Genomic DNA, 15,971 nt, shown 5'->3' on the forward strand with positions numbered 1-15,971 from the left:
TACCACATGGTCTTAAACATGAATTCACCTAATTCTAAAGGTTCCATGTTAAATATGCAATGCTAAATAAGATTAACTGAAACTTATTAATAAAATACAACCCAGTTAGAGATAACTGATAATTAACTAATTGATAACTAACTTAACAGATAACTCAGTAAAAATAACAATCAAGTCCGCAATTGTCAGAGATCATAGAAACACAAACTCAATTCAACATTCAGCCCACAGAAAATTTCAGGGGATTGTCCATCTTATAAACACATCCAAATGATAGTAGGAAAACATGATCCATTTCTTTCTCACAAAGACACATGAAATCTAACGTTATTGGAATCGTTTGATGTAGTTTTTTTTTTTTTTAGAAAAGTGTTATCTTAGGCTTTAGACTATTAGAAAGAACTGTAAAAGTGAAGTGAGAAGGTACTTATGAATGGTTTACGCTCAGTCAACAGACTTGATGGATTCTTTACCAGCTGACAGTTTAGTGTCCACGCTTGTGAACAGCGACACAGTCCTCACATAGGCACTAAGGTTCTTCTAGCTGGAACAGTTCTTTGCCCAGATAGAAAGACGGGCAAAAGCGTGTCGGGAAAAACACTAGAGAATACATTTAGGTTTACGATTCTTAAATACCACTTCCAAATCAATTTAATGCTGGTGCCCGTGGTAGAATGACGCTAGACGTGTCAAATGGGCAACTTTTATTTTGATTTTCCGTTCCAGAGGCACACACATAAATACATGCTGACATCCTGGTTAGGAGGGCCTGGGAGGCTCTTTTCGCACACACCCTAGCAGAGCACTTATAAAGCAGCTAAGGTTCTGGACGTACTTGAGCAGGACCCGTCTGGCATGAGCATATATCCGCTGAGACAGTAGCACTTGTAGCTGCCCTGAGTGTTCATGCACCTGTGCTTGCAAGGTCTTGGCTTCAGGCCACACTCATTTAGATCTGAAAAGAACGGGGGTCAATGCAGAACAGTGAGAAAGCCCCAGCACTCACGTAAAACCACTCAAAATACCTCTCTATATGGAAGAATGAACAAGAAAAGCAGGACAAGCTGTAGCAACCAGTCATTAACATAAGAGAGAGAGCCTGTCTATACCATCTGAATTTCTATGCTGGTTACACGGAGGGGGGGGGGTGTGAAGACCAAATGCTTCCTAACGACGGGAGGGTTGTGTGAATTTTTGGAGCTTAGATTACATGGTATCTGTGGTCTCTGTCCACAGAGAACAGCTGGGAAAATTCTGCTCACAGACACGTGCCTACCTTACTATCCCTACTATCTTCCTCATGGCTACAGGTGCCCTGCTATCTACCTCACTGACTCCAATATCCTCCAAATAGCTGAGTTTACTACTAGCTTCACTCCTGATGATGGGCTCTTTCAATTTCCTTCTGCCTCTGTTTTAAAAAGATACTCTGTGAGCCTACCTTAGTTTAGAGGAAGTATTTTAAAACATCGACTGCTCTGACCTTTCCAAAGGAAAGCTCTATTTTCAGAGGGTAAGAGCTACATGAATTAGAGCGATCCCTATTATGGTTTGTCTTATTCAATCTTACAGATTCTATACTGATCTCAGATTAAAGAAGAAATTTCAGTTTCCTGCTTTACTGATGTATTTAAGTCACAAAATAAACCACCCCAAAACCTACCCTCCAACATCGTTTCATTCATTTGGCAGTTAAGAAAGGCATATGGAAATACTAAAGGATGACACATAATGGACTATTATTATGTATTTGGGGTTTGTCGGTTTAAATATCAACATAAACTAATTAACTCCACATAAGAATTTTCTAACCCAAGTTGAATACTGCTTCAAGCGAGCATAAAACTCATAATGGCAAACACTAAAATAGTAATGCCCCAAATATAGACTTCATTAAAAAGAAATATGATTACATGTTTATTTTGTCTGGAATTGCCAGCGTAAGCACCTGATTAGATATATGATTTATTAATCCATGTCACCAAATCAGATATGTAGATCTATCTAGTGGCAAAGGTGTTTTCATCTGATCAAATTTAAATCTGACCTGCTCACTTATTGGAAATCTACATATTTCACTTAATTAAAACCACCAAATTACACTGTTTTAAAACCACCTAATAATTACGTTTATCAATGTTTTCATATTTTACTGACTTTCCAACTTGGGTCTTTTTTCTAACCTTAACACAACAGTGAGCAGGTCCCCAGCTGGGCGAAGCCTAGGAAGGTTAACTAAGTAAACTAGGTATCTTCATCATCTCCTTTGCTTTTTTCAATTTTCTACTTTTTTGTCTCATGGCCAGTCATGGGCATTCAAAATTTAAAATATATTTTTTAAAAAATTTTCTCAAAGAAAGGGCTTTGCAGATTATAGTATCAACACAAATTTGACTTCTCCCTCTGTTAAATGAAGTAAAAATTTTAAATCAAGGAAGAAAGAAAGAAATTCACTCTACCTCTCATATTTTTCTACCCTGTTCTTTCAGTATTTACTGAAAATTAGAGTCAGGGAATCTTTTCTCATATTCTAAGAGAAGTTAATTATCATTCCTAATACATTTATAGATCCCTGCAGATACACACCTAGCTTTGACAAGTCCCTGATTGATATTAAATGGTATTTAAATCTGAGCACATTATTAGAAAAAGGTTTTGTTTATAATATTTTTTGCACTAAGCAAATATAAAACAGAACAGTACCACAAAGCCATAGAGTAAGACTAAATTTTGTATCTCAAGGGAAGGATATTGATGGATAGAAAAATGTGTCAATTAAGAAACCTTAGGCTAGGCTTATTTTTAAAGAGCCACAGAGGTGTTTGTGGGTTCGTGACAGAAACTGGTCAGAGGTTTATAGCTCTAAGCAGTTCATATGTAAGGGATATTTATGCTGATGGAAATTTCTTTATTCACTCTGTCCATGAACCTAAAGCTGAAGCCAAGCTGAGGCAGCTCTAGTTTGACCAATAAAGAACCCCTCAAGATTGCTAGGAGAAGAGTTTTCATGATCCAGACTGGGGCTGCTGGTGGTCTTCAGTCCAGATTTATTCTTTCCTTCCCATGAGAAAAAACACTTTGGGGTTAAGAATCATGAAACTGAAAGGAAGTGAAAAACAATGTCGTAATTCAAAAACAAACAAATAAAAACAACTCTCCACCTGGGAATTACTCTATGAAATATTATGGAAGAAGAAATAAACATACAACCTTCGATGGGTAAATGTAGAGACATTTGTTGGCTATATTACTATTATTAATTTGACAAATGAATATCCAAAGACACTGACAGCCATTTAAGAAAGCCATACTCTTAACAGCTGGTGACGGGGTGGCTGATATTCCCGGACAGCTGGCTGGTGTTGAGGTCTCCAGGGATTACCATCACTGCCCATCTGCTTAGGCATGCGTGTCCTAAAAACTCCACACTGACCCTTACAAAAACCACTGCAGAAATTATGAAATAGAATTCCACAATAATCCATGTTATCAATATTTACCAAATATCAGACTTCTGCTAAAGCAGGGAGCTTCAAAAGATTAAAAGCATCTGGTGTCCTGACTTCTGCTAAAGCAGGGAGCTTCAAAAGATTAAAAGCATCTGGTGTCCTGGTGATAAACTTCTTTTTGTCAATTTTCTTCAGGGCTTCTAGTCTATTATTATCATAACTTTATTTTCTTATTGACTTAATGCCTTATAAAATCGAGTTAATAGGTACTGCTTCCAAAAGCTAATAGACTACTGACCTAGTAATGCTTGTGTTACAATCAAGTCTGAAGTTCAAAAACACTTCCATTTTATAGTAAATTCTCCTATAATAATAAACAGAAAAATATAAAGAACAAGCTCCTTGATCACACTTTCTCAAATCAATCTTAAAAGCTGATAAAAAGAATCTAGGGAAGAAAACTTAGTGTATTTACTTAAATTCACTTTAATCTTGCTCTTTCTCTAGAAGTTTATAACATAAATTATAAGGAAAATCTGTAATAAAAAATAATGAATTCTGTCATGTGCCTATCTTATCACATCAAAAGACATCACTTTACAATTAAACCACTTACATTTCAAATGCTTTAATTACGAAGTATATATTCTTAACATTTATTACAGTGAGGAGTATATTTAAGCAAGTTGATGGATTCAGGAGCTTGGGGAGGTGGGATGGAGGGTTGGGGGTGGGGGGGTTAAGAAGAGAGCTAGTCCAGAACAAAAATGCAAGCTGCACAGCATTATAATTACATTTTAGGAAAAAAAGAATCAGAAATTTTATTAGCATGCAGACACTGAAAAGTATCTTGAAAAATCTAGAATAGATGCATTGAATAAGATAACCCAATGGATTTTTAAGGAAAATAATCTTTCATTCATTTAATGCATTTGGACTTCTTTTCTTCTTTGACCCTTAAACTGGGCAGTGTCTGAGAAATTTAACCTTTTACATTTTACAGGACTAACGTGGAGGTCACAGGCAAACAGAGGTCAGTATGTCAACTGCCATAAATTTTATTCTTTAAATTATCACTGTTGAAATTAATCCTATTGCCCTAATTCTCTATGCAGAAGATACGCAAGTGCATTATGTTCCCCAACAGCAGAGAGACAATAATTAATAATTTAAACTATTTTAATTCAGTCATTCTAAGTTCCTAAATCTATGAGCGGATGAAGGATACAGTCTTTTTTAGAACAAAAACCGCAAAATCATGCTGCCACCTAACTTTTGTACAGAACTTTCCATGACAATGAAAACACTGGTATTTCTGGTGTTCCTGTTCCCACACCAGCCCTGCAGATGAAGAGGGCAGGAATTACTCTCCCCCTGTTACCAGTTGGTTTGTTAGGACTCAGACACATTACATGACTTGCTCATAATCACATAGCCACTTAAAGGCTATTCGGAACCAGAACTTAGGCTTTCTAATGTCACAAAATACACACCAAAAGAAGAAATTTAATGTATGGTTTGATTTCCAGGTAACCTAAAACGCTACACTCCAAATACGGTGGTGGGGAAGAGGACTTCATCACCCAATCTCCATTGCTTTGGAATGCCTGACTTCACCTATGAAAATAAAAGTTATTTTGCCACCTGCTTTTTAGAAAACCTGAAACCCAGAAAAGGAAAAGAGAAGCAATATTTGATGCAGTGATAGGACAGTGGAGGCTCCAGGCTTTTTAGAGCACAGATAATCAGCAGCAGGTATTCCGCCACTTGCTTTACATGCTCAGGATGCTGAAGGCTGGGCACTCCAGGACTAGTCTTCAGAACATTTGCAAGAAGTGACAAAACTGCAGGAAGCTGTGCAGGTGGGAGTGCAGCCCACCTGAGATAATGCACGCTCACCCCTTGAAGGTAAACTTGTGGCTTGATGATCCAGGGGTTGGAAAAGAGGCTGTTCACTGCCTTGGTCAAGAGGAGTTGGGTAGAAGTGTTCATCTTCACACCAGGAAGAAGGTAATAAGAGTCAACTTTGAATTGATGTCATTTTTAGCCCTAAAAATCTTTATAAGTATATATTAAACAATTACATAAAGTTGGTGGAGTTCAAAAAGAATGCTTTACATACTTTTTAAAAATGGGTTTCTAGTTCGTCCAGTTTCTCTTTTTAAAATTTGAATTTCTATTTTCCTTAAAATTTCTCACTGCCATTTTGCCTCCCCAAAACACATGTACATTTTACACACATGCACACACACATACATCATTCTCACACCACTCTTTATAGAAACCACCAAAGAAGAGATGGTCATTTTTTAAAGCATTATTTTAGTCATCAACAAGGAGAGAAAACTCAGAAAGCAGATTATACAAATATTGATTACAATCAACCTGCTCTGTTTAGTGATGCTGAGGTCTTTAATGTCCAACTTAAGACTTCTTCCTCTATTATTATGTTGTCCAATAGTTTAAAATACCCCAATTAAGCACAACTTTATGATTTGCATAAAGAGCTTATTTAAATAAATAGCATGGTAGTTCATCAGTGTTTTCATTCAAATGTAAGAACTTATGTTATATTTAGGTCACATTTAGTAGGCATATACAATAAGCTTCCTACAAAGAAGGTTAACTATTGCCATTATTAACTTACCAAAATAGTATAAGATGGATAAGACTCAAAAGTAGAGTCAAAAAGGCAATCACCTCCTGTTTTAAGACTTTCATAGTATTAACAGCCAGTTAAAACTTTCAAATTAAATGAACATTGGTTTCTGGGTTGAAATCACCCATCTTTCAAAAAGTAAGGCTGTCAGAAATTACCTTAATATTAGGGTTAAGAAAGGCAATCAACTTTCAGATTTACCTAGGCCACCAAAGTTTACTGTACAGTTCTGGGCTACAAGCTACTGGTTCTTTTCTTGGGGTGAGGAATTCAACGTGAAACGTAAACTTTGTCAAAACATTAGGAATTGATATTTATAAATTGTTTCTTCTGAAATCATTATAAAGCACATCATGCATTCAAAAACCTATGTCTTTCATTTCTGAAAATATGCAACGATAGGACACCTTACACGATAAAAATCATTCCCTACTGGGAAAGTTATAAAAAGGTTATTATCTATAACAGTATCCCTTTTTGGCTGAAGGGAAAGAGAATTCGTATGGGTACAGAGACTCAGAGAGGAGACTCTGCCTGAATAAAATTCCCAGAGAAATCAGGTGGGGAGAAAAAGGCAAATCTTGCCAGAGTCCGAGTTAGAATTTCATTATTGTGAAAGGCCCCATGTGCTGTATAGAATATGCTAATGATCAGTCCAAGCCCATGATTTTATATGTGATCTAGCTACGGCAAATCCAGAAACGACTCCGAGGGAAAAGCAAGCCACCAACAGCAGATTCACGCTAATCTTGCGACAAGGCTGTAAAATTAAGCCAGTTCCCACATGGGCTCACCCTGCTCTTCTAGCTGACCCCGGAAGCTCTGGTTAAATGCTGGCCATTTATACAAGCTGTTCACTCCACCAATCAAGTTTCCAGGAGATTATTTCTTATAGTACACCACTTGCAACAAATTTTTTTTTAGCAAATACTTGCCTTACACAGAAACTTTTTTTTTGCTCTTTTATTTTTATTTTTATTATTATGTTCAATTAGCCAGCATATAGAAACCTACTTTTAATCAGAAGCTAATTTTCAGTTCTGTGAAATCATTTGAAATATACCTCTTCTTAACATTTCTCTCAAGAAAAAAGAAAGCTAAAAAAAAAAAAAAAAGAAAAAAGAAAGCTGTTTGCCTATATTTTTGAGGCATGTTTGCCAGTTTCTTAAGATGTATGGTCCAGATAAAAAAACAGTCTACATTGATTTGTTGTGTAACCAATATAGACAATTTGCTCTATTCACGTTTCTTAGTGTCTCTCGACAATTGTCCCACTCACCCAGGTCCTTCACAGCCACCTCTCACCCTGACCAGAGCTCTCGGTCCACAGATTCAGAGGCTGCCTAAGGTGCTGGCTGGACAACTCCATGGAACCCTTACAAGTAGGGTGTTCAGGACCAAGAACCATTACATAAAACTATCATTCACTGAGCAAATATTTAATATGCACTTAGCATGTGCAAGTCATTTTAATAATAGTTTTCAGGGACCCAGAAATCAGAGACCATAAAGGGTCTCAAAGAGCATAAACCATGCCATCGGGAACTTGCCACGTTGCTTTTCTGTTAAGGAAGACAAGGAGAGGGATGATCAAAACACATAGGTTTACTGTAAGCTGTAGTTTTATATTCAGGATTGGCCTTGTAATTACATTTTCAGTGTCAGCACTACTTTTAGCCAGTGTAAAATCCCATTTTGCTACTAATGAAATCCTCTTTCCCCTAAGGAATATAGTTTTAGGAGGCAAGATTTAAACTCAGTATATTTCAATTTTTCTTTAGAGAAACAGGTACGTATTACAGTAAAAAGTACATGATAAACTGGTTTTCTGAAAACAGGAGATACCCAGAGATAGATCCTTGTTACAATAATAGTTTCAGTGTCTTTGAAGCATATTAAAGTTGATGTAGCTCCTGCAAATAAATTTAAATGGATTTCTCTGCAATCTCAACAGTGGCTTCTTATAATAACCTTCTTTGTATAAATTCCTGGCATCAGGACAACAAAGTTTTATGATACTGACATATTAATGAAACCTCTGACGGTTTATGTTCTCCACTTTAAAAAGGGAAGCATGCTGGAAGTCTCAGATGCACACTGATAACTCAATAATCGGTTTGAGTACAACTTTATGATTTGCATAAATTTGCAAACATGGTGAATGTATCGGACGTTACAAGTAGTGACAGGTCACTACTTGTAAACTTAGACTGGGGAAGGAAAGTCAAATGGATTTTTAAAAGAGTAAACTGAGATAACAAAAACCCTATTTACTTCAAAAAGGCTATCCAGGCATGCTTGGTAACTTCCAAGTTAAAAAATATTATAAAAGCAGCACTGGAAAAAATCAGTTAATCAAATTAACAGATCATACAGAACATACTTGAGAATAACAGTTTCTCCTACATCAGACATGTCACATTTCATTAGCATGGATTTCAACGGACAGTTCAGGAATAATTCCTTATACTTTTTCAAACACCAGTGTTCTGGACTGTTGTGGAAATTATGCCTATTAATCATGAGTTTACATGAGACATATCAAGGAGTATCACATATTGAAGAACAGGAGTATTTCAACAATATCATCTCCATATCTGACGAAGTAAGTTATCTATGGGACAGTGAGGCCCCATGTAACTGTTCCATTCAACACTAAAAAGGGTAGAAAGGATTACTTCAATTTAAGAAATAAGTGAAAAATGGACGCTTTTATCCTTGTATCTTTCTGGGGAAATCTAACCCCAGCTTTTCTTTATTTCTGGGATTTTTTTACTCCTAATGATAGAACATTTGGGGTTGAAATTAATTAAAAAGACAAGCCTTGTCAGGTTTGTTAGCACAAGTCAGAAGATCACATTTGGAATAATGTTTTCTCATCTAAAACTAAATTGACAGAGAAAATATGAATTATATGGATAAAAGTTCTAAGTGGACATACTAGGTCTTTTACCAACTAATTCTGTGAACTTTGACAAGACACAATATCTCTGATATCTCTTTCAATGAAAAATAACAGTAAGTTGTTATTTATCCCTTAATTATCATAAATAACACTCTACCTACCTCCTGACATTGTAATAATGAAAATAGATAATATATATAAAATACCTGGGGCAACGTGCTAAATGAATGTCTGCTTTTGTAAGCAACTTAAAAATAAGTTTGTCAAAATCTTTATTTCTCGGAGGAACTTTGCAAACTGGTAAGAGTTGACGGGAATTTAATCTCAAAGATCAAAGGGCTCAGAGTTTGAAGGGACCTCAGTTTCGAGTCAGACTTCCTACCTGACTCTGGGTACTGAAGGGGTTCCATCTCACTGGGGTCCAAGGAGGCCCACAATTTGCCAGGGCTTCCCAACTAAGCTCGTGGAAGAACAAGGACCAGCAGAATGTAAGGCTTCAACATGACTTGATGCTGTGATTCTCTTCCTTAAAACACATTTTAATTAGTATCCGTGAATAGGAACAAGAGGATGAAATCTGATGAAATATATTTTAAGATTTACCATTATATTTTTATCTTTCAGAAAATGGCAGTTCACACATTTTTGAAAAAAACCACCATGGAAAAGTGGTTTGGCCTGAGAACCTAAAACTTTTACATGCGGCAGAAACAGAGGGGGCTTCTGATTGTTAATCTGTGTCAGACTGGTTTCCTACCTTGACTGCAGGTCTTTCCAGCATATCCGGGATGACATTTGCACTTGTCGGGTCCGATACATTCACCATGTTTGCACTGTGGCCGGCAGACCGCTGTGGAAAGAGGATATCATGCATTATTTCTAGGTCAGTGGAACATCAATCATACAGAATCTGTGTTATGTAGCCGTTTGATAATCAAAGAGAAGACTAAAAATTTACCATCAGAGTAGCAGAAATACAAAAATCACTGTGTCTTGGAGTGCTAAAGCACTGTTTAGACTTAATCCTCACATATGTGCAGGGTGTGTGTGTGTGTGTGTGTGTATGTGTGAGTGTGTGTGAATCACTAGGTTCTGGAAAATTTGCTAAACCTAAGCGCAACGTTAAAATAGTAAAAAAAAAAAAAAAAAAAAAGTAAAACTATGAATAAACACAACTGATGTTTGTCAAATAGTTACAACTTTACAATAACCTGTATCTGTAATTTCAAACTCATTCCCCCAAATACGCTTCAAAAAGTAGTTCTTAGTCGAAAGATATGGGTATATGTGAACTCCAGATAAATTTCCCACTAAATAATACTTATTTTACTAGAAATGTTATTTCTAATATGAAATGGTTCTAAACAAAATAAAACCCAAAACTCAGTATTTTTGGAACTTCCACTTAAGAATACTTCTGTCATTTTGATCTTTCTCAACCCTAGGTGTGGTACAATTGCCTTAACCCTTGCCATGGCCCATCACAGCAAATAGGAAGTTCTATTTTACATTTATTATCTTCTGTCAACTGAGTTTGTCTTTCCTCAGGATTCCAAAACACTGTAAAACATCATTCAAAGCTTTTCAGTCTTTCACTCCTGCCAAGACACTGGTCAGAATTTATTCTGTCTACTCCATACCAGTGGTTCTCAGCTGAGGCCATCTTCGTCCCCTACAGAACATCTGATATAAACAGAGACATTTTCGGTTGTCCTACTGGGGAGAGGGTGCAACTGGCATCTAGCAGGTAGAATACAGGGGTGCTCTAAACATCTTACAATGCTCAGACAGCCCCCTCTAGAGCAAATTATCCAGCCCAAAGTGTGATGGCGCCAGGCTGAGAAACCTTGCTGTACACCGAATAGGTGGGTGGCGCTATGCCAGATGTGAAAAAAGAAGAAAATTCATTGTATAGCACTGTCACTAGTCTCAAAGAGCTTACGACATAAATGAAGAGACCAAATAGTCGTTTTGCATTTAACACATTTGTTTATGAACAAAATGGGTAGCACATACGAAATTTGTGAAGAAATCATCACACAAGCATATTCACAGAGATTTGCACAGAAAGCCTCAGGAGAGACTTGAGTTGGTTCTTCAAGCAAGGGTAGACAGAGAAGGGGAAGACTCTCCAGGGTAAGGAGAGTTATACAGCAAAACAGACTATCATTTACTCAGAGGGCACCAAGGCAGAATCAAGCTAAAGAGATAGCTTACTGTCAGTGGAAAAATGAGATGTAGACAATCATAGATAGGTGACTGGTATCAAATAATGATGTTCCTTAAATTTCAGCTGAGGAATATATACTTTATCTATATGAAATGGGAAGCTTCTGGAAGTTTATTATCATCATCAGGAGAATGACCTGATAAAAAATAAACATTCTGGGGATATTAACCTGGTGGTGATATGAGGGATGAACTAGAAAAAAATCTGGTTGACATGAGAAAGGCATGATCTGTGACAGAAAAGATGGGCTTCAGTAAGCACTGAAGAGCAGACACATCCACCAAGGGGAGTGGAGTCGACAATGACCCTGAGTTCTAAAGTCCCTGACACCTGTTACTTCCCATATCAGCCACAGCTGTTTTCATTCTGGGATATGCTCCTGGTTTCCTCTCTCACAATTCTCCAACTTCGTTTCCTTCAAAACTCGAAATACTCCTGTAAAACTGAGTGGCAAGTTATTTCTGATGTTTTCTACATTTCCTCACTCAACTCTTGTTGACCTTTCCCTCACCTGGCACTCCATGGGACTTATTTGCCAATCTTACTTCAAGGCTTTCCTGTTTGTTTGTCACCCCACCTGGACCCTGTATCACTACTAATCCTTAGACAGTGCTCCTCAAGAAGTATTAAAAAGCTTGCAGAAAGAAGGGGTGAGCTGAGTAGAAGGTGTAAATGATAGAGAAATGCATTTGGAAAATTCTTAAAATCTGATTTTAGACATGGCATGAAATTCAAAAGGAAGCCATTTTGTTCCGATCTCTAAGAAATGTAAGAAGGGCCTTCCAAAATTATTCTTCAGTCGACTGTATGCCAGTAGATGGTTTATATGCAGTTTTTAAAATAAGTCCCAGAAATAAGCCAGTCTTTATATAATTTCCAGGCCCCATAACCAGGAAATGCAAGTTAAAGCTTTTTTAAATCTTAAAAAAAAAGATTTGCCATAAATTTTAATGTTTATATACGAACACAACCTGAACGAATCAACTATCACTGAGGTACCCAGAGGGTCATAATTAAAAAAAACAAAACTCAAAATCAGTAAGTATGAGTTAAATTAATAATCCCCCCAAATAGCTGGAATTTGAAAATATCTCTAAAAACATGAAAAGGTAGTTTAGGAAGTACTACTTAAGAACATGAAAAAGTTTATTCAGAAGAGGACATGCTATGAAACAAACTCTAGGTGCCTAGGCTATTTTGCCTTTTGACCTCCTGACCAGCTTGATGACCATCCATTTATCATCCTTCCACGTGCTGTGGAGGAACAAAAGTTTTTATTGTCCCCTTCCCTTTCTCATTGTTTGTTTTCAGTGCCCTAATCTTGGGCACATCAAATGCACACATTCCAAGAGGCCAAGGCTGTTAATGTTTCTTACGTGTTTAGGGTGTCAGTAATTCTCAAATGAACTGCTATTTGCACTTCTACCCGATGGACTATTCACTAAAGTAACCAAGGGCCTATATATTAGCCAACAGCTACAATGGGATAGATTACTCAAAATGCTGATATCACCAATTATTTTCTCTTACGAAAACACTCAGAAAAATGTTGCATAAAGGGACTTTCTCCTATTCTCTTGCTAGCATTGGGTCTGTGATGGAATTCAATAAACACGCGTTGAACATTTGTTATATACACGTATTACAGGCGAGTGTTGGGGAGGGGGGAGGAGAGTCACTGAGGATATGAAAAATTAGCTATGAAACTAGAATATATTGGCCCAAACTTACCAAGAACTCAGAGAAAGAAGATGAAAGAAGGAAGGGGGGAGGGGCAGGATGGTCATAATATAGTATAGTCATAACAACTATGACTATAGGACCCCCTAGAAAATCCTGATCTGAGCAATGTCCCGGAGGTTAAGAGGCTGAGACAGCTGGGATGGAAGACAAAAGCCTTTCAGGATATGCACAAAGTGTGAGGGAAGGGAAGTGAAGGGGTTCTCAGTGAGTGCCAAGTGCTGTAGGGGAGCTACACTGTAAAGTGCTTACAACAGCAGAGGAGATCCAAAGAAAGGTTAGGGCAGATCATAAAAGTACTAATGGCAGCAATCGCTGGGTGCTTACCAGTATCTGTTATTCCTTCTTTTGAAAACTAGAATGGCTTTTCTGTTTGCTCGTTTTGGGAGTGGGGAATGAGTTAGCATTGGAAAACTACATTCCCTATCTTCCCTGGTAGATCTGGGTAGCCAAGTGACTAAATTCTGGCTGGTTGTAGGTAAACAGAAGTTGGGCTTTTGGAATGCTCCTTTAAAAGGTGGCTGACTAGTCACTGAACTACAGTGGCCACTTTACGACCATGAGGTGATCCTGAGAAGGGAAAAGAGTACAGAGCAAGAAGTCATAATATTAACCCTAAATTAGCATCCTAGCAATTTAGGGCACTGTTCCTTGTGTCACTGTTACTTGCAGCTCAATACAGTTCCTAATGGACTACTACTGAACACAAAGTTGTGGAATCGGACTTCATCTGTGTTTATTATCAAGCCTGCAAATGTTTTCTTTGGTATGCATTTAGAATAGAAATGTTAGTAGATCCTAGGAAAGAAATACCACTTGTCAAATTTATTTTAGATCTAGAATACCATATAATCATAGAAGCAGCTAAAGAACTTCATTTCTAAATCTCAATAATTAGATTAAAAGATACATATTCATCTTGAGACGAGAGAAACACTATTCCAACGTTTGTTAAACTGGTCCCCCTCTTGGTCACCCTCTCCATTGTAACATGAGCTTCCGGGAGCCAGCACACACCAACCCTTACAACCTGCTGTGGATGGCAGGTCAGGGGCATAAAAAACCCAAATCAAAAGAGTAAGTGGTGTACTTTTAGCGGTCCACTTTAGAATGGTCTTCTAAAAACATCAAAGACAGAGAATACACGTGATTTAGAGGAAATCACATGTCTCTTAATCAGGAAAAGCAGTGTTGCTCCTCTGACCTTCACATGGATTGGAGACAAAACTTTGGGCCATCTTTGGTGGCCCACTCTCCTCTTGTATCACATATGGTTTAGCAACTCAGTAAATAAAAGTCTGGTGAGGATCAGATAGCCAATGAATGATAGTTCCCCCCCCCAAATTGGATGCCAGAATTAAGCCCAAACGGGCAAATCACACTCAAAATTTACTCTCCAACATCCCTATAGCATCATCTCCAAAGCACCCTTAAAATAACCTCTCTGTCCTTTTTTGAACTAGAAAAAGCAGCACGTCTCAACTGGCAAAGCAGACATAGCTCTTTCATGTCCCATGCCCACATCTCTTCTGTGGGATTGCAATCTACAATTTTACTCTTGGAAATTCATCCTGATATAACTGGGGTTCTGAGAGTTGAATGGTTTTCTGACACTGCCATGTAATGAGTTTTCAAATAAGTTAGGGGACAATTAAACTCCCACATCAGTTCTATATAATGTTTCTTAAGGAAACTAATCACCCTGGGAGTCAAGGGTCAACATTTAAAAAAATCAGGACACACTGAGATGCCCAAGCAGGCGGTGGCTCTGGAGAGTTGACAAGGGAAAAACCAACTCAGCCACAGGTGTTGTTAGTGACTTCAGAAGGATTTTCTAATGTAAATAAGATGGTCTGTGGAGTCCTAAACTTCACTTGTAATTTTTGCCATCTACATCATGTTGCTGGTCAGGTATGTCAGAACAAGGATCCTCATCCTCCAAGGTGTGTGATTTAGAAACAAAGGTGACACAGAAGTATGCGAGGGCAGGCAGGAAAATGAACAGATACAAATCCGGGAGATTTCAGAGAGCTCTCATCACATCTAACAAGCTTTGGAGAACCCAGCTATGGAAGAACTCGTTGTGAGGAGAATAGGAACATATGACGACGGATCTTTTTCACAGAACAATTGGCCTTGGAAGAGACACAATTGCTGAAAGAAGCTGGAAGCAGCTCAGAGCTGTACTCATGGGGCCTGAAGGACGGGATGCAGGATTTCATGGGGCTCCAATGGAAAGGGCCTTGAGCTACCCCATGGCATAGGTAAAACAAAATCCAGAGGAAAGAATCCTACAGATTTTAAGATCTCCAGAGGAAAACAACTCTGCAGCCTTCCTAATATTCTGTATCCTGGTATCCATTATCCTATTTTCAAATCTAAATTCCTGCTGTAGTGAAAACTGAAATAAAGTGCCTCTGATTGTTATCACAATAAAATACTATGTATTAAGTGCTCTCAGTGATACAGAACTCATTCTATATGATTGGTTACATTCATTCCCACAATATCCATAAAAGGCAGGAAAGAGACAGACATTGTACTCAGTTTACCAGCAGAGAAGTGAAAGCACAGAAAGTTAAGTGATTGCTCAATTTCAGGAAAAAATTCTTATCCCTCTTTCATGGTCAATCCACTAGTTCTTCTTGTGTTTGGAACAAGGCCAGAAAGCCTAGCATTTTGAATCGCTTTGGAGGTAACAGAAGAAAAACCCTAAGGAGGGAAGGATGAGAGGGGGAGAGAAGGCCAAAGTGATTAAAGGTGTAAAGGTATTTAAGTTACATTTTCAGGAAATGAAAGTTGCAGTTGAGAACACAATCTATATTTGAGAAAATTAAAGTAGTAGCTACCAGAATATGTAGACATCAAGTAATCTCCACACCATTGCTTGTTCTGTAACAAATTCCAGAGTCTCAATCACTGAAGTCTGTAACTGCTATCTCTTCTAAAGTTCCGGTACAGCTATCAGGTTTTTTGTTCTCGTATTTT

The 15,971-nt window shown here is 37.7% G+C and overlaps 1 protein-coding gene across 2 annotated transcripts in view; it reads right to left on the bottom strand.

Moving 5' to 3' along the window:
• NPNT (nephronectin) overlaps positions 1 to 15,971 on the bottom strand; it is a 77,197-nt gene that overhangs the window by 34,169 nt on the left and 27,057 nt on the right. For both annotated transcript variants that reach the window (XM_081812032.1, XM_081812031.1), the window contains one exon: positions 9,771 to 9,863. In XM_081812032.1, coding sequence (XP_081668158.1) covers positions 9,771 to 9,863 — 93 coding nt within the window. The remainder of the gene's footprint in view (positions 1 to 9,770; positions 9,864 to 15,971) is intronic.

Source organism: Leptonychotes weddellii, chromosome 2, assembly GCF_054177405.1.
Source record: "Leptonychotes weddellii isolate Sample4059 chromosome 2, ASM5417740v2, whole genome shotgun sequence".
NCBI lineage: Eukaryota > Metazoa > Chordata > Mammalia > Carnivora > Phocidae > Leptonychotes > Leptonychotes weddellii.